At 44.3% G+C, this 21,149-nt stretch overlaps 1 protein-coding gene across 1 annotated transcript in view; it reads left to right on the forward strand.

Annotated features, from left to right (window-relative positions):
- The window catches only part of CDHR5 (cadherin related family member 5), a 73,960-nt gene extending 54,087 nt beyond the window's left edge, over window positions 1–19,873 (forward strand). Inside the window, exons 11-15 of the mRNA XM_068259825.1 lie at window positions 6,935–7,051; window positions 8,565–8,631; window positions 11,702–12,694; window positions 18,182–18,351; window positions 19,278–19,873. Coding sequence (XP_068115926.1) covers window positions 6,935–7,051; window positions 8,565–8,631; window positions 11,702–12,694; window positions 18,182–18,351; window positions 19,278–19,781 — 1,851 coding nt within the window. The 3' untranslated portion in view covers window positions 19,782–19,873. The remainder of the gene's footprint in view (window positions 1–6,934; window positions 7,052–8,564; window positions 8,632–11,701; window positions 12,695–18,181; window positions 18,352–19,277) is intronic.
- Window positions 19,874–21,149: the final 1,276 nt, after the last annotated feature.

The following is a 21,149-nucleotide window of genomic DNA, read 5'->3' on the forward strand; positions in this document are numbered from 1 at the left end:
ATTGTTCTTTGAGGAGTGATGGACCTCTCGCTTAACCACCCTGGCGTTCTGATTATATCGCCAGGGTGGCTGCGGGAGGGTTTTTTTTGAATAAAAAAAAAACTATTTCATGCAGCCAACTGAAAGTTGGCTGCATGAAAGCCCACTAGAGGGCGCTCCGGAGGCGATCTTCCGATCGCCTCCGGCGCCCAGAATAAACAAGGAAGGCCGCAATAAGCGGCCTTCCTTGTTTTGCTTATATCGTCGCCATAGCGACGAGCGGAGTGACGTCATCGACGTCAGCCGACGTCCTGACGTCAGCCGCCTCCGATCCAGCCCTTAGCGCTGGCCGGAACTTTTTGTTCCGGCTACGCTGGGCTCAGGCGGCTGGGGGGACCCTCTTTCGCCGCTGCTCGCGGCGAATCGCCGCAGAGCGGCGGCGATCAGGCAGCACACGCGGCTGGCAAAGTGCCGGCTGCGTGTGCTGCTTTTTATTTGATTAAAATCGGCCCAGCAGGGCCTGAGCGGCGACCTCCGGCGGTGTTGGACGAGCTCAGCTCGTCCAGACCGCTCAGGTGGTTAATTAGGACTCTCCACATCATATCACTATATCCCTGAAGCTGGTGGACTGTGTCTGTTCGGTGCCTAAACCTAACCACTCACCTGGTGGTGCCTAACCACCCCCTCTGGTGGTGCCTAACCCTAGCCAGCCCCCTGGTAGTGCCTAACCCTAACCCCCCAGGTGGTGCCTAACGCTAACCATCTTCTCCCGGTGTTGCCTAACCCTAACCGCCTTCCCCCAGTGGTGCCTAACCTTAACCACTCCCCCCGTAGAAACACCTTTGCACACATTGAAGCGATAATATATTTGATAACATAAAATCTGTATATACAAACGAAATAATATGACAAAAACTATAACGTTGCAAGCTTCTAAAACGATAACATATTTTAAAAATGTTAATGTTCTAATGTCGTTAACGATATTTATTGAGCACCCTTTTTTCTGCTTTGGACGCCGTATTAACAATAAATGCATTAGAGTCTATGGCGGCTCTAGCCGTGGGCGCCCTTTTTTCCTGCTTCCAAACAAATCATAAGCAAATATAATGGAATTGGGTATTATTGAACCACTTCAGCCTAACTGGAAGAAATTTTTCGTCCAGTTAGGCTGTGCGCACTCCCGCGGGTCGCGCGTGCTCCCGCGCCCCCCCCCCCCGTGTGCACTCCCGCTACCGGCCGTTAGCCCAGCGAACAGTGAAAGGGATTATAGACACAAGGTCTAGATAACTATGAGTGCAGGTTTATGAGGGTGAGCATATGGTGTGAGTGGAGTATATGTTTGCATCCTTGTGAGATTTATATTGATGGACTATCTTACCTCACATGAGGGGTTTTATGATAGGGGCTCTTAGTCTTTAACCACTTTACGACCGCCCCCAGCCGATGGGCGGCGGCAAAGTCCGGGCCCAAACTACTGCAATACGCCCATCGGCGGGGGCGGCTGCAGGAGTGGCTATGCGGCGATCGCGTCATTCGTGACGCGATCAGCCGCCGGGGACTGGCTCCGCCCCCCGTTCGCTGTAACCCGCCGGCCGTTTGGAAGCGCCGGCGGGTTACTAGCACCCGGATCGCCGCGTGTACTGTGTATAATAGGCTTTGTAATGTATACAAAGTCTATTATACTGGCTGCCTCCTGCCCTGGTGGTCCCAGTGTCCGAGGGACCACCAGGGCAGGCTGCAGCCACCCTAGTCTGCACCCAAGCACACTGATTTCCCCCCCCCCTGCCCTCTGATCGCCCACAGCACCCCACAGACCCCCCCCTGCCCACCCCCCAGACCACTGTTTGCACCCAGTCACCCCCCTAATCACCCATCAATCACTCCCTGTCACTATCTGTCAACGCTATTTTTTTTTTTAGTCCCTAACCTGCCCCCTACTCCCTCCTGATCACCCCCCCACCCCTCAGATTCTCCCCAGACCCCCCCCCCCGTGTACTGTATGCATCTATCCCCCCTGATCACCTGTCAATCACCTGTCAATCACCTGTCAATCACCCGTCAATCACCCCCTGTCACTGCCACCCATCAATCAGCCCCTAACCTGCCCCTTGCGGGCAATCTGATCACCCACCCACTCCAATAGATCGCCCGCAGATCCGACATCAGATCACCTCCCAAATCCATTGTTTACATCTATTCTCTCCTCTAAACACCCACTAATTACCCATCAATCACCCCCTATCACCACCTGTCACTGTTACCCATCAGATTAGACCCTAATCTGCCCCTTGCGGGCACCCAATCACCAGCCCACACGCTCAGATTGCCCTCAGACCCCCCCTTATCAATTCGCCAGTGCAATATTTACATCTGTTATTCCCTGTAATAAGCCACTGATCACCTGTCAATCACCCATCAATCACCCCCTGTCACTGCCACCCACCAATCACCCCCTGTTACTGCCACCCATCAATCAGCCCCTAACCTGACCCTTGCGGGCAATCTGATCACCCACCCACACCAATAGATCGCCCGCAGATCCGACATTAGATCACCCCCCAAGTGCAGTGTTTAAATCTCTCCTCTCTTTTAAACACCCACTAATTACCCATCAATCACCCCCTATCACCACCTGTCACTGTTACCCATCAGATTAGACCCTAATCTGGCCCTTGCGGGCACCCAATCACCCGCCCACACGCTCAGATTGCCCTCAGACCCCCCCTTATCAATTCGCCAGTGCAATATTTACATCTGTTATTCCCTGTAATAAGCCACTGATCACCTGTCAATCACCCATCAATCACCCCCTGTCACTGCCACCCACCAATCACCCCCTGTCACTGCCACCCATCAAACAGCCCCTAACCTGCCCCTTGCGGGCAGTCTGATCACCCACCCACACCAATAGATCGCCCGCAGATCCGACATCAGATCACCTCCCAAGTGCAGTGTTTACATCTCTTCTCTCCTCTAAACACCCACTAATTACCCATCAATCACCCATCAATCACCCCCTACCACCACCTGTCACTGTTACCCATCAGATTAGACCCTACTCTGCCCCTTGCGGGCACCCAATCACCCGCCCACACCTCAGAACGCCCTCAGACCCCAGCCCTGATCACCTCGCCAGTGCATTGCTTGCATCTATTTCCCCCCTCTAATCACACCTTGAGACACCCATCAATCACCTCCTGTCACCCCCTAGCACACTTACCCATCAGATCAGGCCCTAATTTGCCCCGTGTGGGCTCCTGATCACTCGGCCAAACCCTCAGATCCCCCTCAGACCCCCTTCCGATCACCTCCCCAGTGCATTGATTGCATCTATTTTCCCCTCTAACCGCCCCCTGAGACACCCATCAATCACCTCCTGTCACCCCCCCCCTAGCACTCCTATCCATCAGATCAGGCCCAATACATCCTGTCATCTAAGAGGCCACCCTGCTTATGACCGATTCCACAAAATTTGCCCCCTCATAGACCACCTGTCATCAAAATTTGCAGATGCTTATACCCCTGAACAGTCATTTTGAGAAATTTGGTTTCCAGACTACTCACAGTTTTGGGCCCGTAAAATGCCAGGGCAGTATAGGAACCCCACAAGTGACCCCATTTTAGAAAGAAGACACCCCAAGGTATTCTGTTAGGTGTCTGATGAGTTCATATAATATTTTATTTTTTGTCAAAAGTTAGCGGAAATTGGATTTTTATTGTTTTTTTCACAAAGTGTCATTTTTCACTAACTTGTGACAAAAAATAAAATCTTCTATGAACTCACCATACCCCTAACAGAATACCTTGGGGTGTCTTCTTTCTAAAATGGGGTCACTTGTTCCTATACTGCCCTGGCATTTTAGGGGCCCTAAACCGTGAGGAGTAGTCTAGAAAACAAATGCCTCAAAATGACCTGTGAATAGGACGTTGGGCCCCTTAGCGCACCTAGGCTGCAAAAAAGTGTCACACATGTGGTATCGCCATACTCAGGAGAAGTAGTATAATGTGTTTTGTGGTGTATTTTTACACATACCCATGCTGGGTGGGAGAAATCTCTCTGTAAATGGACAATTGTGTGTAAAAAAAAATCAAATAATTGTCATTTACAGAGATATTTCTCCCACCCAGCATGGGTATGTGTAAAAATACACCCCAAAACACATTATACTACTTCTCCTGAGTACGGCGGTACCACATGTGTGGCACTTTTTTGCACCCTAAGTGCGCTAAGGGGCCCAAAGTCCAATGAGTACCTTTAGGATTTCACAGGTCATTTTGCGACATTTGGTTTCAAGACTACTCCTCACAGTTTAGGGCCCCTAAAATGCCAGGGCAGTATAGGAACCCCACAAATGACCCCATTTTAGAAAGAAGACACCCCAAGGTATTCCGTTAGGAGTATGGTGAGTTCATAGAAGATTTTATTTTTTGTCACAAGTTAGCGGAAAATGACACTTTGTGAAAAAAAACAATTAAAATCAATTTCCGCTAACTTGTGACAAAAAAAAAAAAATCTTCTATGAACTCACCATACATCTCACGGAATACCTTGGGGTGTCTTCTTTCTAAAATGGGGTAATTTGTGGGGTTCCTATACTGTCCTGGCATTTTAGGGGCCCTAAACCGTGAGGAGTAGTCTTGAAACGAAATTTCTCAAAATGACCTGTGAAATCCTAAAGGTACTCATTGGACTTTGGGCCCCTTAGCGCAGTTAGGGTGCAAAAAAGTGCCACACATGTGGTATCGCCGTACTCAGGAGAAGTAGTATAATGTGTTTTGGGGTGTATTTTTCCACATACCCATGCTGAGTGGGAGAAATATCTCTATAAATAGACAATTGTGTGTAAACAAAATAAAAAAATTGTCATTTACGGAGATATTTCTCCCACCCAGCATGGGTATGTGTAAAAATACACCCCAAAACACATTATACTACTTTTCCTGAGTACGGCAATACCACATGTGTGGCACTTTTTTGCAGCCTAACTGCGCTAAGGGGCCCAAAGTCCAATGAGCATCTTTAGGTTTACAGGGGTGCTTACAATTAGGCACCCCCCAAAATGCCAGGACAGTGAACACACCCCACAAATGACCCCATTTTGGAAAGTAGACACTTCAAGGTATTCAGAGAGGAGCATAGTGAGTCCGTGGCAGATTTCATTTTTTTTTGTCGCAAGTTAGAAGAAATGGAAACTTTTTTTTTTTTTTTCACAAAGTGTCATTTTCCGCTAACTTGTGACAAAAAATAAAATCTTCTATGAACTCACCATGCCTCTCACTGAATACTTTGGGATGTCTTCTTTCCAAAATGGGGTCATTTGGCGGGTATTTGTACTATCCTGGAATTTTAGCCCCTCATGAAACCTGACAGGTGCGCAGAAAAGTCAGAGATGCTTGAAAATGGAAAATTCACTTTTGGCACCATAGTTTGTAAACGCTATAACTTTTACCCAATCCAATAAATATACACTGAATGGTTTTTTTTTTTATCAAAGACATGTAGCAGAATAACTTTTGCGCTCAAGTGTATAGGAAATTTTACTTTATTTGAAAAATGTCAGCACAGAAAGTTAAAAAAGTCATTTTTTTGACAAAATTCATGTCTTTTGTGATGAATATAATAAAAAGTAAAACTCGCAGCAGCAATCAAATAGCATCAAAAGAAAGCTGTATTAGTGACAAGAAAAGGAGGTAAAATTCATTTAGGTGGTAGGTTGTATGACCGAGCAATAAACCGTGAAAGCTGCAGTGGTCTGAATGGAGAAAAAGGCTCTGGTCCTTAAGGGGCGAAAAGACTGTGGTCCTCAAGTGGTTAAATAGGTTGACGCATATTACGTATTACTTGGCTTGTGGTAGTTTCTGTATCCACGAGAGCCTCTACACTGGCATATTTGACTACACGAAATCATATCATGCATGTTAATTGCCTCTAGCATGTAATAAGCTGTAGATACAGTAGCTGTTTCTTTAAAGTTCCCCTAGCCTGTTTTTTTCCCCTATATACTTTTAATACGGTTTTATTATTGGTGCAGTGACACATCCTTCCCCCTCCAGCGCCCCCTGTGGCTCCCATTCTGCTCAGTTGTAATCTTTAACGGAGCAGGATATTGAACATGGGTGGGGAGTAAGTGGCAGTACTTCCAGTCCAATCCAATCCAAAAAAAGCTTTATTGGCAGGACCAAATACATTTAGCATTGCCAAAGCAAAACAGTATTCACATGGAGGGGTGTGGGAATAAGGGAGGGGTATAGGGAGTTGGGGTATGTAGTCCTTAGGGTGTGGGGGATGTAAGGGGCAATATGGGGAGCTGGGATATACAGTCCATGGGGGGTATTGGGGGTACACAGTCCTTGTGGTATCATGTCCCTCTCGGTTGGTGGCTGGATGTGGGCGGAGAGTCTCTGGAAGTGGGCGGTCCTCACAGGTGCGTATTTGCTGCAGTGTAGCAGGAAGTGGGCCTCATCCTCCAAGACCTCCTGGTCGCATTGTTTGCACAGTCTCTCCTCCCGGGGCTTCCATATCTGTCTGTGCCGCCCTGTCTCTATCACCAGGCTGTGGGCACTCAGACGGTACAAACTCAAGACCTGTCTGTCTTTGTGGTGATGTAGCCTCTCCAGATATGGAGCCATTGTGTACTCCCTCTGTAGAGATTGGTAGACAGTGTGTTTCTTGGAATTCGTTATGTCAGTTCTCCATTCCTCTATGTATCGTTCCTTGCAGCTTTCTATAGTCCCTTTTATTTGGGCTTTTGACAGCCTGTGTTGGTGGTCTTGGCTGGGCTGGCTGGCTGCTGATGCTTTGCTTGAGAGCGTGTGGTATGGCCTTGGACCCCTGGCTCAGTGAGGCTTTGTAAGTGCTGGGGTTGCTGCTCTCTATATGTGCCCAGTATGAGAGAATCACTAATGATCAAATTCTATACTAAAATAAACTGAGGTTTTTGTTTTCTTTCAGAAAGTGAATCCAAGCATTGAATATAAAATTGAAAACAGCACTGATTTTGCTATTTTTTCAAATGGGTACATTTGGACCAAGACAGTGTTCACTTCACCGGGCACAGCTGTTATTCTAGTAAGTTCTTACAGAGTTCAGTTTTTCTAGACATGCTTAAAATTGTTATTCCAATCAAATGTATACCAGTTAAAGTGTGCCTGAGACAAAGCTAACACTTGGATTTATACTTACCTGGGGCTTCCTCCAGCTCTCTGTAGTCTGTGGGCTCCCTCAGTTTGTGTCAGTACCTTCTTTATGCTGACATTTTATACTTGTATATTGCCTTGTAAATAATTAGTTAGGGTATTTGGTTATATGTGTGTACACTCCATGTGCTTGTTTGTTGGTGATTCTCTGTCTATAGCGTGCAGTGCATATGGTTGCATTTAATTTGCATTGTTATTTTTGTATGCACAATTTGGTTGCAATAAACACTTTCTTGTACCTGTATCAGTATTCCTGAAAACTGTGGTCAACCCTTGTTCCTCTGTTCAGGTTCATCACACCCTGTCTGCAAGGGACAAAACCAAAGGCCAGTACTGCATGGCTCTAAGCTTTCAGCCCTCAGTGACACTGCAATAAAAAAAGAACATGTCCAAAGAACAATGGGCCCGATCCAGTTCACTATTTCTCCTAACATGTCACCTGGGAGATATTTTCACATCACAAAATGCCTTTTAAGCCACCAGCAAGAAGAAAATACTCAGTATTTTTTCAATTGCAGAGTGCAAATGTTATTTTAAACAGGAGATGAAAAATGACCTCCTAGAAGAAAACTTAGGAGAAAAAGTAAATTGGATCAGGCCCATTGAGATTGAACACATTTCATTGTTGCATCCATAAGTGCAAAGTTTACATTCTACCATGCCAAGAAAAAACATTTAGAATTAAAATCTAAAACACATTTTGCCACCTTTTCTGGGCCCAAAGTTATTCATGACGGACTGAGAATATGTGAAAAAACATTTTGTCCCGTGGACTGAAAAATCTACATCAATTTAAATTATTTTTTGGAAATTATGTTTGTCACATCTTCCGGTCTACAGAAAAGAAGGAATGCCTGTCTTGTTGGTTGCTGTTTTTGCAAGCATGTCTGGCAAAATCCAAGTTTAGCAAACAGCATTTCCAGCTATTTGTGAGTGATCAATGCTTTGTTATTTTCTCAGTTGCCATTGCAATCCACGCACATCACTTTTCTTTTAAACTGAATCAGCAGTTATGATTTTTTCCTGATCACAAGGCATCCCCACCTACCACAGCACTTGTAACTCACCATAAAGCTGTTGCAATATAATATAGTTTCTGTTACAATGCTAGATATACTGTTACAGTACTAATTTTAAGTGGCAATGTTAAACATCAAAGCATATTACTGCAGATTCAGGATATTTTTGCAATAACAGTCCAATTGTTATTTACAACACAAAATATCAGCTTTCAGTGATTTGACATTAAAAAGTGTGTTGATTACTCATATTTAACCTCCTCATTAAAACGTGCCAGCCCTGCAATGCTTATGTGAGTACATGGTATTAAACAGTTTTCACCTTGGATGCTGTTCTTTTGTTATGACACTGTTCTATGCACACAGGTTTCAGCAACTGACAGAATAACCTTGGAGACAACGTCAACCCTAGTTACAGTGGAAATTATTGCGGGTAAGATCATCAAGCTATTTCTCTGTCTAGTAGCAATATCAGGTCAGACAGTGAAAAGGGTAGGGCAAACACACAGGGAATTTTAACATTCTTGGATAAAGTAAGCATAGGTCTTCCAAAACCTAATCTATTTTTTACTCACCTGGGGCTTCTTCCAGCCCCACGCAGCCATCTAAGTCCCTCGCTGCTACCCCGGTCCTCTGCGTTGTCCTGTTGCCCGCCCGTAATTATTGCGACCCCACTGGCGGGTAGGGTCTTCTGCCCCTGCACGGGCATTTGTGCTCACACATCCACGTCATCTGCCACGTGTGCAGGCGCAGTACGCAGCAGATGACGTGGACGCGCAGTGTTGGTGTTTGGAGGGGTGGAGACTCGGTCTGAGGAGTTCACTCTTACAACTGTAACGTGTCACACTTTTCCTCTGCCCATCATGTTTGTTGGATTGTCCAAACATCAGTCCGCAATCTGTACCAGCCAGTTTTGTCAGTCCGTCAGTCTACTGCCAATCGTCCAGTCTGTGGTCTGTACTTGCCAGGTTTGTCTGTCAGTCAGTCCACAGTCTGATGTCCAATTCTCTATCTGTCTTTACCAGTCCTGCCAGTCAGTCTACAGACTGCAGTCAGTCCTTGTCAGTTATGTTTGTCAGTAGGTCCACAGTCCGCAATCCAGTCCACAGTTTGTCCTTGCTGATCCTGTTTGTCAGTCAGATCACTGTCTGCAGTCCAGTCAACACTCCATCCTTCCCAGTCCTGTCTGTAGTTAGTCCCGTATTACCTGCCATTGTGTTCTTTTCTGTTTTTCCTGTCACCTGGTGGCTCCTAGGCAGCACAGCAGTCTGCCATCCACTAGGGATAGTTGGTTCATCATACCTTGTGAGGTGCTCTGGCCACTTAGACCCCACACCCTAGGACAGCCCACACCCACGCCCAGTGCCGGCATCAACAGGTTTTCAGACACCAAGGATCTTATTCAAAGTACTTTTCTTCTAGGAAATAATTTTTCATCTTCTCTTTAAAATAACTTTTCAGCACTCTGCAAAGGGGAGTGTTTTTTTACTCCTCCCCCTTCTTTTGCAGAGTGGTTCCCAATGTTGAACAAAATTGACATTGCCTTTCAACACAGTGACCGTTTGCCACACATTTATTTAATAAATGTGTGAGTGGTCCACCATCTGGCTGGTGCAATGGCTGACAATATATATGTACATGCACAGGTACTATTTCCCTATTCATTTCAATGGAGCCTTGTGCTCTGTTGTGCAGCCAGTAACCTAATGTTTAGGCAAGCATGACTGCACTAAAGCAATGGTTTACAATGTGGAATCTTAGTAAATATGGGCATTAACGTTCCTGTACTAAGAGGGGAACTTTACTGAATTTAGCTTTATTTTTTTTAAATATATTAATTTCTAAATTCTATAATCAAAATGTGCCCTTTGTAGAATCTCACCTTGCCCATTATTTACATTGTGAAATATATAAAAGACGCCAACATCTTTACTGCTGCCTAGTTGAATCAATGGATTGAATGTATTTTTTTCCTCTGTGAAGTGAGCAAGGACATTACCTGATCTCCCAGACTGCACTGGGGCAGGACGCTACATGATAGGTTAAACATCACTGGGTAAGTGGGGTTACATATAGACCCTGAAACAAAGATAATTGGGTAATGTGAATAATTTACTACGTTCTGCTATATGTCATTATGGTTCATTGTTAAGTGCACTCAAACTGAGGCCTAGATTATTCTGTAATACTGTATATTTGCATATTTATTTCACTCCCCTTTTAAGATACAGACATTTCAGCCCCAGTATGCACAATGCAAGCTGTTACATTGGGCTTTTACTAATAGTAAACAAGCTACAGTGTGTGCTGATTTCTGCTTAAAGGACCACCTTAACCCTAAAATTCAAAATGCATGATTATGCACACCAGTAAAATGTGCATTTATTCCAAAGTATAATGCAGTATAAATGATTTTACCTATGTAGCTGTCACTTAAAGTAGGTAGTACAAATCTGATGGATCTGACAGGTTTTGGACTAGTCCATCGCCTCATAGGGGATTGTCAGGGTTTTATTTAAAAAAAAAAAACAAAAAAAACACTAACTGACTGGCAGCTGTTTAATCCAATGCCCGCAATAGTGTACAAAGGACTATGGAGGCTGGCTGGGATATTTGTATAGACCCTGCACAGGGAATGCTTTTGCAAAGCAAAATAGGAAAAACTGAGTATCCCCAGAAGGAGATGGATTAGTTCAAAACCTGTCAGATTTTTACAGCCTACTATAAGTGACAGCAACATAGGAGAAAAGTAATTTATAGTGCATTTTACTCTTGGAGAATTTTTTTTTTAAATCTTACTATTTTTTTTAGATAGTGTACCGTATTTTTCAGGGCTGTGGAGTTGGAGTCGAGGAGTCAGAGTAGGAACAATTTTGGGTACCTGGAGTCGGAGTCGGTAAATTCATAAACTGAGGAGTCGGAGTCGGATGATTTTTGTACCAAATCCACAACCCTGGTAAGTATTAGACTAAGCAGTCGGAGTCGAGGAGTCGGAGCTATTTTGGGGACCTGGAGTCGGAGTTGGAGGTTTCATAAACTGAGGAGTCGGATGATTTTTGTACCAACTTCACAGACCTTGTATTTTTAAACAACTGTCTCTACAGTTTCTAGGTGAATCTGTACATTCATTATGAAACATCTACTGTTAAGATTTGTGAACATGAGAACAGGAGAATGGGCTGTTCAAAACTAATTTTGGTACAGTGAACAGTAGAAGTGACAAGCTGTTATTTTAGAACAGAAGCAAATTCAGTAATAAAAATAAACTTAATTACAGATCAGAACCACATTTAAAATGATTTTAAGCAAATGTAATTAAAAGTTCACTTACACTTTAAAAATCTAAACACCACTGTACTAGTACCTAAGTTCTGAAATTCAACTCCATTTCTTTTTAAACAATGTCAGACTGTAGAAATAGTATAGCTATTAGTAATAGATGTTATGACACGAGCACCTAATTATATTAGTATATAAATATTTGAAACTAATTTTTTATTTAGCGCCCACCACTGTTGCTACTACAACAAGAACATCAACATTCACAACAAGCCACACCCCATGGACTGGCTCTACTACAAGTAATACTGGGCCTACAGGCAATGTCAACCCATCAACAACAACAAAGGCAACCATTACTGGCACAGGTACCTCTACAACTAGAACCCCAGGTACAGGCACAACTACAACTACAACTCCAGGTACTGGCACAACAACAACTACAACTCCAGGTACTGGCACAACAACAACTACAACTCCAGGTACTGGCACAACAACAACCACAACCCCAGGTACTGGCACAACAACAACTACAACTCCAGGTACTGGCACAACAACAACTACAACTCCAGGTACTGGCACAACAACAACCACAACCCCAGGTACTGGCACAACAACAACTACAACTCCAGGTACTAGCACAACAACAACTACAACCCCAGGTACAGGCACAACAACAACTACAACTCCAGTTACAGGCACAACAACAACTACAACTCCAGGCACAGGCACAACAACAACTACACCTCCAGGTACAGGTACAACGACAACTACAACTATTGGAACTGGCACAACAACAACTACCACTCCGGGTACTGGCTCTGTAACAACTATAAGACCTACTACTGGTACAACAACAACTACAACCACTGGCACTGGTACAACAACTACAACCACTAATGCTGGCCCAACAACAACTCCCAGTACAGGGTCAACAACAACTACAACTCCTAGTACTGGCACAACAACAACTACGACCAAGGGTACAGACACCACTTCTTCTAAGACTCTAAGTACTGGCACAATAACAACTACCAGTAAGGGTACAGGCACCACTGCAATATTTGGTACTGGCACAACAATTACCACAAAGAATACAGGCACAGAAACAGGCATTACTTCACCTAGAACAACCATCATTATTGGTACAGACATCACGAGTACAGCTCCCAATACTCAGGCAACTAGTACAACCACTGGAAATAACACTCCTACAGGTATCATTTCCAAAATATTTATCTCAGGGTTCTGCTACCTCTGCGGTACACAGGCAATGTTGCAACAAGCATCTCTGTGGCAGCTACACTAATGACTGTATTTTGAAATCTTTCCTCAGAGAAGGCTTTCAAAGTAGCTGGGGATCTATAATGCAGATGTATTGCAGAACTGATCCTGCTCCTTCAAGGAAATGTGTGAGAATAGTACAGCCCCATGTTCTGCACACAGACACAGCACAAAGTCTTGTATGCACATTGCACTTTCAGAGCAGAGTCTTGTCTGCATTCCCAGCAGAGAGTCTTGTCTGCAGCCCTTGTCTGCAGACCCATTATGTGCACCTCTGCTTGAACTTCCTAACAGGAACTGCTAAACCTGAATGTCAGTCTTGAAAAAAGACCGGACCAGACCCGGGTTTACAGCCCAAGAAAAACACATTCCTTCATCCGGGCTTCAGTAAACAAAATATGTCGCCTGGAGATGCTGATAGGTTACTGCCATGCCTCTGCAGTATATTGTCCACATGAGGAGAGGGGAATCAAGGGGTATTCTATGCAGTTCCAGCTACAATAGGGCCCTGGGACAAAATTAACCTGGGGGCCCCCCTAATACCCCCGGCTGCAAATCCCCCACCCAGGGCCCCTGAACTGGCTGCTGCAACTACCCTCCCTCCGAAAACTTTATTGTGATCCCAGGGCCCCTGCAAGGGTTTTGTCAACATAGCAATCGACTTGTCCCAGCCAGCGCGCTCCTCCATTAGTTTAAACCCTCTCATCTTCATCTTCGCCCGGCCGCATCTTCTCAGTGACCGAGAGCATGTCATTATGTTATTAGATGCACCAGGTCTCTGAGAAGATGCAGCCAGACGAGGATGAAGATGAGAGATTAATGGAGGAGCGGGGCACCTGGGACAGGTGAATTGCTATGCTGCCAAAAACTTTGCACGGGCCGCTGGGAGCACAATTCAGGGGGAGATTTGGGGTGGCCCAGCAGCGCTCAGGGCCCTGGGATAATTGCCCATATGGTAGCACCGTCCTGTTTCTATGGAACAAATTATATACTCTTGTCATGGTGGCAAAGAAATAAAATCCAAACTTTATAGCAATTTCAGAAAATCATGCCTGGCTACAATGGATGGGTCATGTTTTAACCTCCTGAGCGTTATGCCGCTCAGGAGGTTATGCTAGCCTGAGTCCCCCAGTGTAAATCTAATAGGTTTAGTGGCTTTATTACAAGTTAGCTAGCACTAGGCTAGCTTGTTTGGGTGCCCCCACCCCCCGATCACCCCCTCATCGCCCACTAGAGCCGCTATATATATTACCCAGCCTGGATCCAGCGATCAGTGCAGCCTCCCCGCACAGCTCCACTCTTCTCTATGAGGAGGATCGTACATGACGTCATCGACATCATGCGCAGTCCCGATCCTCACCATAGAGAAGACCGGAGCTGTGCGGGAGGCTGCACGATCGCTAGAACCAGGCTGGGTAATATATATAGCGGTTCTATCAGGGTGATCGGGGGCACCTAAACAAGCTAGCCTAGTGCTAGCTAACTTGTAATAAAGCCACTAAACCTATTAGATTTACACTGGGGAACACTTCACGCCAGCAAAACCTCTTGAGCGCGGCATGCCCAACACAGTGTCGGGCATACCGATCAGGAAGTTAATAACATTAAGTTTCAGAATGGCGCATTAAACATTAATATAGCTTATATATTTTTTGTGAAAAGTAAAGTCACATTTCAAAATGTATGAACAGTTTTCTTTAGTTTTTCTTCTTTTGCTCTCTCAGCCCCATAAATGAAACAAAAAACCCCACACAAACAGAACCATTTTCTGTGGCCTAAAGTCTAAGTTACAAGATTTCAGTACAGCTCAGTAAAGCCTATATCTGGGAGGGTCCTCAATCCTGTCCGTTGTTGTAGGTCCCCCACTTCCCCATTGACTGTTGCCTTGCTACAAATCCCTATTCACATGTTAACTATCAGAGCACACACAGACTGTCATGAAATACAGAGATTTTGCTTGGACCAGTATTGTCACACTCAGAGGTAAAACTAGAAGAGCTTTCCTCTAACATGTTCCATTCAGAGGCTATGTAAGGAAGAATCAGGGCCAGACAAACAGAGAGGACATAAATCACTAAACCCTACATTACCACTACAGTCACAAAATGCCTTCAGATTCCTGGAATTTGTAATACCTTTTCCTGCAAAATATAGCAAGTTTAAACCCTGTGATTGGTAGAAAAGAAAGCACATCATTGACCAAATTGATTTCACTGGATATGAAAACTGAAGATGGCAAACAAATCTAAAAAACAAAGTCTAAAAATGAATTATTTGGTCCAAACTGTGTGGTGACTGTCCCATTGGTAATAGTATAGCTGTTTGCTACTTATAGATGCCTTCAGAATGATACAGGGGAACAAAACCTTTCTAATACATTTTAACGTATCAGCCCTGATGAACTTAACTTTTCTCATGAGTTATCTCACCCTGGGCCTGATACACCACACTATTCTCATGAGTTATCTCACCCTGGGCCTGATGCACCACACTATTCTCATGAGTTATCTCACCCTGGGCCTGATGCACCACACGATTCTCATGAGTTATCTCACCCTGGGCCTGATGCACCACACTATGCTCATGAGTTATCTCACCCTGGGCCTGATGCACCACACGATTCTCATGAGTTATCTCACCCTGGGCCTGATGCACCACACTATTCTCATGAGTTATCTCACCCTGGGCCTGATGCACCACACGATTCTCATGAGTTATCTCACCCTGGGCCTGATGCACCACACTATGCTCATGAGTTATCTCACCCTGGGCCTGATGCACCACACGATTCTCATGAGTTATCTCACCCTGGGCCTGATACACCACACTATTCTCATGAGTTATCTCACCCTGGGCCTGATGCACCACACGATTCTCATGAGTTATCTCACCCTGGGCCTGATGCACCACACTATGCTCATGAGTTATCTCACCCTGGGCTGATGCACCACACGATTCTCATGAGTTATCTCACCCTGGGCCTGATGCACCACACTATTCTCATGAGTTATCTCACCCTGGGCCTGATGCACCACACTATTCTCATGAGTTATCTCACCCTGGGCCTGATGCACCACACTATTCTCATGACTTATCTAGCCCTGGGCCTGATGCACTACACTATTCTCATAAGTTATCTCACCCTGGACCTGATGCACTACACTATCCTCATGAGTTATCTCGTCTTGGGCCTGATGCACTAAGCTTTTCTCATGAGTTATCTCACCCCTGGGCCTGATGCAATTAGCTTTTCTCATGCGTTATCTTGCCCTGGGCCTGATGCACTAAGTATTTCTCATTAGCTATCTCACCCTGGACCTGATGCATTAACTTTTCTCATGAGTTATCTCACCCCTCTGGGTGAATGTTATAGCACTTGTGTACACACATTTAGATGTATGCTGAATAAAATTAGAAAAGGGTATATGGAGATAATTTATGAGAAAACTTTAAATCAAACGTGAGATTTGCAAAGGCCACAATGAGATGCTTACCTCAGGAGAGAGAAGCTTCTGGATCCTAAAGAGGCTTCCCTGATCCTCGTATATCAGCATGTTCCAGCGTTGGGACTCCTGAAATGCAGCCTCCCTGCACAGTTGCATTAGTACCATCCTGTTTGGACTCCGGGCGGGAATAGCCAAGCCCGATCGGGTCCGTACCACTGTGCAGGTTTAGATGGCTCGTGCATGCACAGTACCTTGGACCCAATCCAGCCTGTCTTTTTCCAAAAACAAGCAGAGCAGGTCTAAGGTAGTGAGCCTGGGCACGCATTGACGGGCTCTTTTTTAGGGGTGCCAGAGTTGGAATGGGCCTGCGGAGGAGAACGAGTGAAGCCTCTTTAGTATCCAAAGGCATCTTACTCATGAGGTAAGTACCCCCCAGGGGCACTTTTTGTCACTTCAGTTTCCCTTTAATCCATCTTGAACAATTAGTCTGTAAAACATTATTTGACAGTCTTCTTACTTTCAAGTGTATCTGAACCCTGACAGCACACTTCCATTCTCTGTTTCTTCCTTTCTATGGTAGGAAAGCATTATCTTCATGTAGTTTGTACTTTCTCTCGCATGAACACTAGAGGGATCTACATAGAATTTCAAAAATTCTCTGCTTGCTTGGAGATCTTCAAACCCAACCACGTCGTTTTAAATTAGGCCGTCCAGTGTCTTTCCCAACACTCATGTACCTGTTCTCTGCTCAAACTACACATTTATTAACTTCATGACTGATTTTTTTTTACCCTAAAATGTATAATCCTAAAGAAAGTTCCCTGCTCTTTAAAATAATGCTCCTTAGAATAGGCACCACAAGGATTAAGGTTGGGCACCAGGTAAGGAGGGGGTTATGGTTAGGCACCACCAGGGAGGGGTTAAAGGACACCTGAAGTGAGAGAGATATGAATACAGTCATATTTATTTCCAGTTGAACAATACAGATTTCCTGGCTGACCAGGTGATCTGCTATACTTTTAGCCATAGACCCTGAATACGCACGCAGATTAGGTATTTTTGACAAATATCTGACAAGATTAGCTGCATGTTTGTTTCAGGTAGGTAAACATATACTTTGCTTCAGGTTCCCTTTAAAGGGAGTCTGAAGTGAAAAAACAACAAACAGATACTCACCTAAGGAGAGGGAAGGCTTTGGGTCCTATAGAGCCTTCCCGTTCCTCCTACAATCCCCGCATTCCACTGCTGGCTCCTCTGTTAGCAGTCAGAGACTGCTGACAGGGGAGCCAGTGGTGTGACATGGGGACCATAGGAGGAATGGGAAGGCTCTATAGGACCCAGAGCCTTCCCTCTCCTTAGGTGAGTATCTGTTTTTTTACTTCAGATTCACTTTAAATCAAACTGTATACATTAGGCATGTGATGCATGAGGCTCTCCAGCACTTTCCAGCCACAACTCAAGCAGTTCAAAGTTTAAATGAAACGGGGCTGGACTGATCTCTTAATGAAAAGAAAAATAAGAACAAAGTGTGTTTATTACATTTAGGTATTGTCAGTTTTTGTTTTTGTTTTATTGTTAGGGCCTGTTTCCAATACACGCAGATTGGATGCAGAATGGATGCAGAAAAATTGACTCCAGTGAATGCCTATGGGAAAGTCTGCATCAGAAAAATCCCGCTTAATGGAAACAGGCCCATAGGCATTCATTGGAGTCAGTTTTTCTGAATCCATTCGGCATCCAATCTGCGTGTATTGAAAACAGGTCCTTAATCCTTTGTGGTATGTAGGTCAGGTGTCAGATGTCCCCTTTTACCTATTTATTTGAGGATGGCTATTTTATCAACCTCATTTTAAGTGGTTTATTTTGTCATTGAGCAAATGACTTTAATATTTTTCTGCAGACTACTTTATTCCGCTTTCATGGTGCTGCTTTGTAATTTTTACCTTTGTTATTAACATCATTTGTTTTCACTAGACGATGGAGGTTCTGTGGGGGCACTAAACCACTTCTCTTCCGGTGACATGGCGGCCCTTGGCGCCTCCCTGGGAGCTGTTCTTATTGTGGCTCTAGCTGGCCTAGGCTTCCTTATTCACAAGCAGTACGGAGATTTGATAAGAAGCAAATTTGGGAGGAGTTCAGGAGATGTAAGTAGCACACAGATCTTCAATGTAAAAACTGACCAGGAAGGTACCAAGTAAAGGGAAAACATTATGAAATCTTAATTCAGATGTGTTCTAACAACAAACCTTGTCTTGACCTTTCAAACTGTCTGCAACTAGGTAGCAGAAATTGGCAACCATCATCAGGTCATATCAGATCATAGCAAGGATTCAGAAAGGTTTATGAAGCTGCAGTTGTGTGATTGTAGCCAGCACAAACTGAATTTATAATAAAAATGTGCTAGGACAGGTGCATGCACAAAAAAAACAATTGTATGAGGGCTATTTCACACACCCTTCAGCAAGCCTTGCTATTACACAGGTGATGACTGCAAACTATAATCCTTCCACACACTGCAATGTGTCCCCCTTCCCCCACATAGTTATACTTCCAAAGTACTGTCTCCATACATATTGCAGCCACACAATTCCAAGGACTGTTCCTTTCCCTTGTACTGCCACCTTCCTATCACAGCACTGTTGCACTACACGCCCACCTTCCTCCCTACAATTACTGCATCTCTGATTCCGTCTTCCCCCCAACCCTGTTGTTGGTGGTTTGGTTAGTGATTCCCATAATCATGCATGCTTCTCATGATGACACTCGTTAATAGCAGTGCCTCTTACTGCCCCTCAGATGTGTGTATCAGACACACCTCTCTACCCTGCCATGAATTGAGGACAGGCCTAATGGCTAGTGCGCACCATGAATATGAAAACTCGTATTTATTTCCAGTTTCAGCCAAACAACCTATAATGTGTAAGGTAGAGGATTCACATCTTAATTATCCTTTTATTCGGGTAAAGTAGTTAAAATTGTGCATTAGCAATCTATGACATTATCAAGTATTTATATTGCATTAAGCGACGTGACGCTTTTGGATAAATGATTATGTCTCTTCTGATTTCAGGGTTTTGGAGATTCTGAAGACAGAACTGCCCAACTTATAGATGATAACACTAACTCAGATCAAGGAAATGACAATCCTGACCTTGATGGTGTTATCACAGAGGAGCCATCTTCTTCTAATGTGAACCTGGTTACCGCAGTAGCTTTAGGCAGTGCCCTCTTGAAGAGCTCCCCAGTTGATACAGAGCCATCAGGAACAGAAGAGAAGCTTGATGATGCCGATGATGATTCCGATGACAACAAGGTGAAATCTATTCTAACTAAGGAGTTTAAGGAAGATGCTGGTTACAAGGCAGTGTGGTTCAGGGAGGATGCTGCTCCTGAAGTAGTGGTGATTGAAGGTGTAGAAGAAGCCGAGGCAGATGATGATGATGATGATGATGATGAGGCAGAAGAAGATATCAACAATCAAGAAGAAAATGATGATGATGATGATGATGAAGAAGAACTGGATCTGGCATTTAACTTTCTTGAAACGGGGTCTAACAACGTTAGTGTATTGTAATTAGCAATCAGTAGACATTGTAAAGTCCATTTGGCAGCAGGTTTGTACGCCCTTTAGTCCTAAAACACTGTCACAAAAAGGCCGAATAAAAATGTTGGATACAAAGTGTCTTCTGGAAATGGGGCATTGATTGCATTTTTGTAGCTTGCCTTTGATAAATGGCAGTGTATAGTATAATTGGTGATGTACGGTATATGCCACCCATCACCAGTTACATTTATTTTCTCTTATTTTAAACATATTTTTCTAATAATAACAACAAATCTGACAGTTAATAATTTCAAGAACTGAACATGTATGGTGATGACATGGAGTAGACAAATAAACTGAATTTATGGCACCAAAAGACTGCAAATGATTTGAACATAGGATAAGAGAGAATTTGACAAGAAGGAAACAGAAAATATTCCATCCACTACGCTGATGCTTACTCAAACCAGGAACATCCCAAGCAAGTCCAGACCACTGGTCAAGTGATGTGTGTAATGTTCAGTCATCACTGACTCACCGGTTGTGTATCCTGAAGTAACCTCCATTGGCTATGATCATCTATTATAGTCCTATACAATAAAGTTCATTATGCACCTTGTTCGGTATAGTAATGCCCTTTGTGCTGATGTAGCTTAGATTAGAGGAAAGGTAGAATTCAGTACAATGGACTTCCTCTTCAGTAATAAAAGGATTTGTGCACATAAAGGTTGAAACCATTACCAAAGGTAAAATACTTCAGGTCAACCAAAGACATACATTTAAAGGGGACGTCTAGTAAAGTGGGCACAAGATGCTCCCGATAGTAGAATATTGGTAATTTTACAGATATTCTATTTTCCTCCTCTGTAACCTAAACCTCCCACTAACCCTCCCCTACCTATGCCTAACACTAACCTCCCTTCTACCTACACCTAACACTAAGTACTAACACCTCCCAGCACTCAGCTATAGTATAGCTAATTGGCCACCGCTCTAACGCTTGCTGCTGGGTGTATCCAATACCCAAATTAACCCCTCTATGCTTGGCTAGCTGAGTGCCCAATTCTAATTACCACAGCAACTGAACAATCCCCACCATTGAGCTGAGCACTTATTACTGATCCACTGCCAAGTTCCAGAGCCACACCCCCGCTGAACAGCTGTATTAAAGCCGAGCGTCTATTACCGCTCCCTGCTGCTCCATCACTAGCCGGAGTTTGCCTATACTATAGGTGAACTCAGGTACCCAAACTACACAGACAAGAGGGGAGGGAGAGAGTGCTCCGATGGTGCATTAACTTTTATAAAATCAAACACGCAATAAGAATTGCACTTACAATTTAGTAGTGTAAAATGCGCATCTCAGCGGCCGTGAGCGAGTCTCCTCAGTCTGTCACA

The sequence above is a fragment of the Hyperolius riggenbachi genome, chromosome 11 (assembly GCF_040937935.1).
Source record: "Hyperolius riggenbachi isolate aHypRig1 chromosome 11, aHypRig1.pri, whole genome shotgun sequence".
NCBI lineage: Eukaryota > Metazoa > Chordata > Amphibia > Anura > Hyperoliidae > Hyperolius > Hyperolius riggenbachi.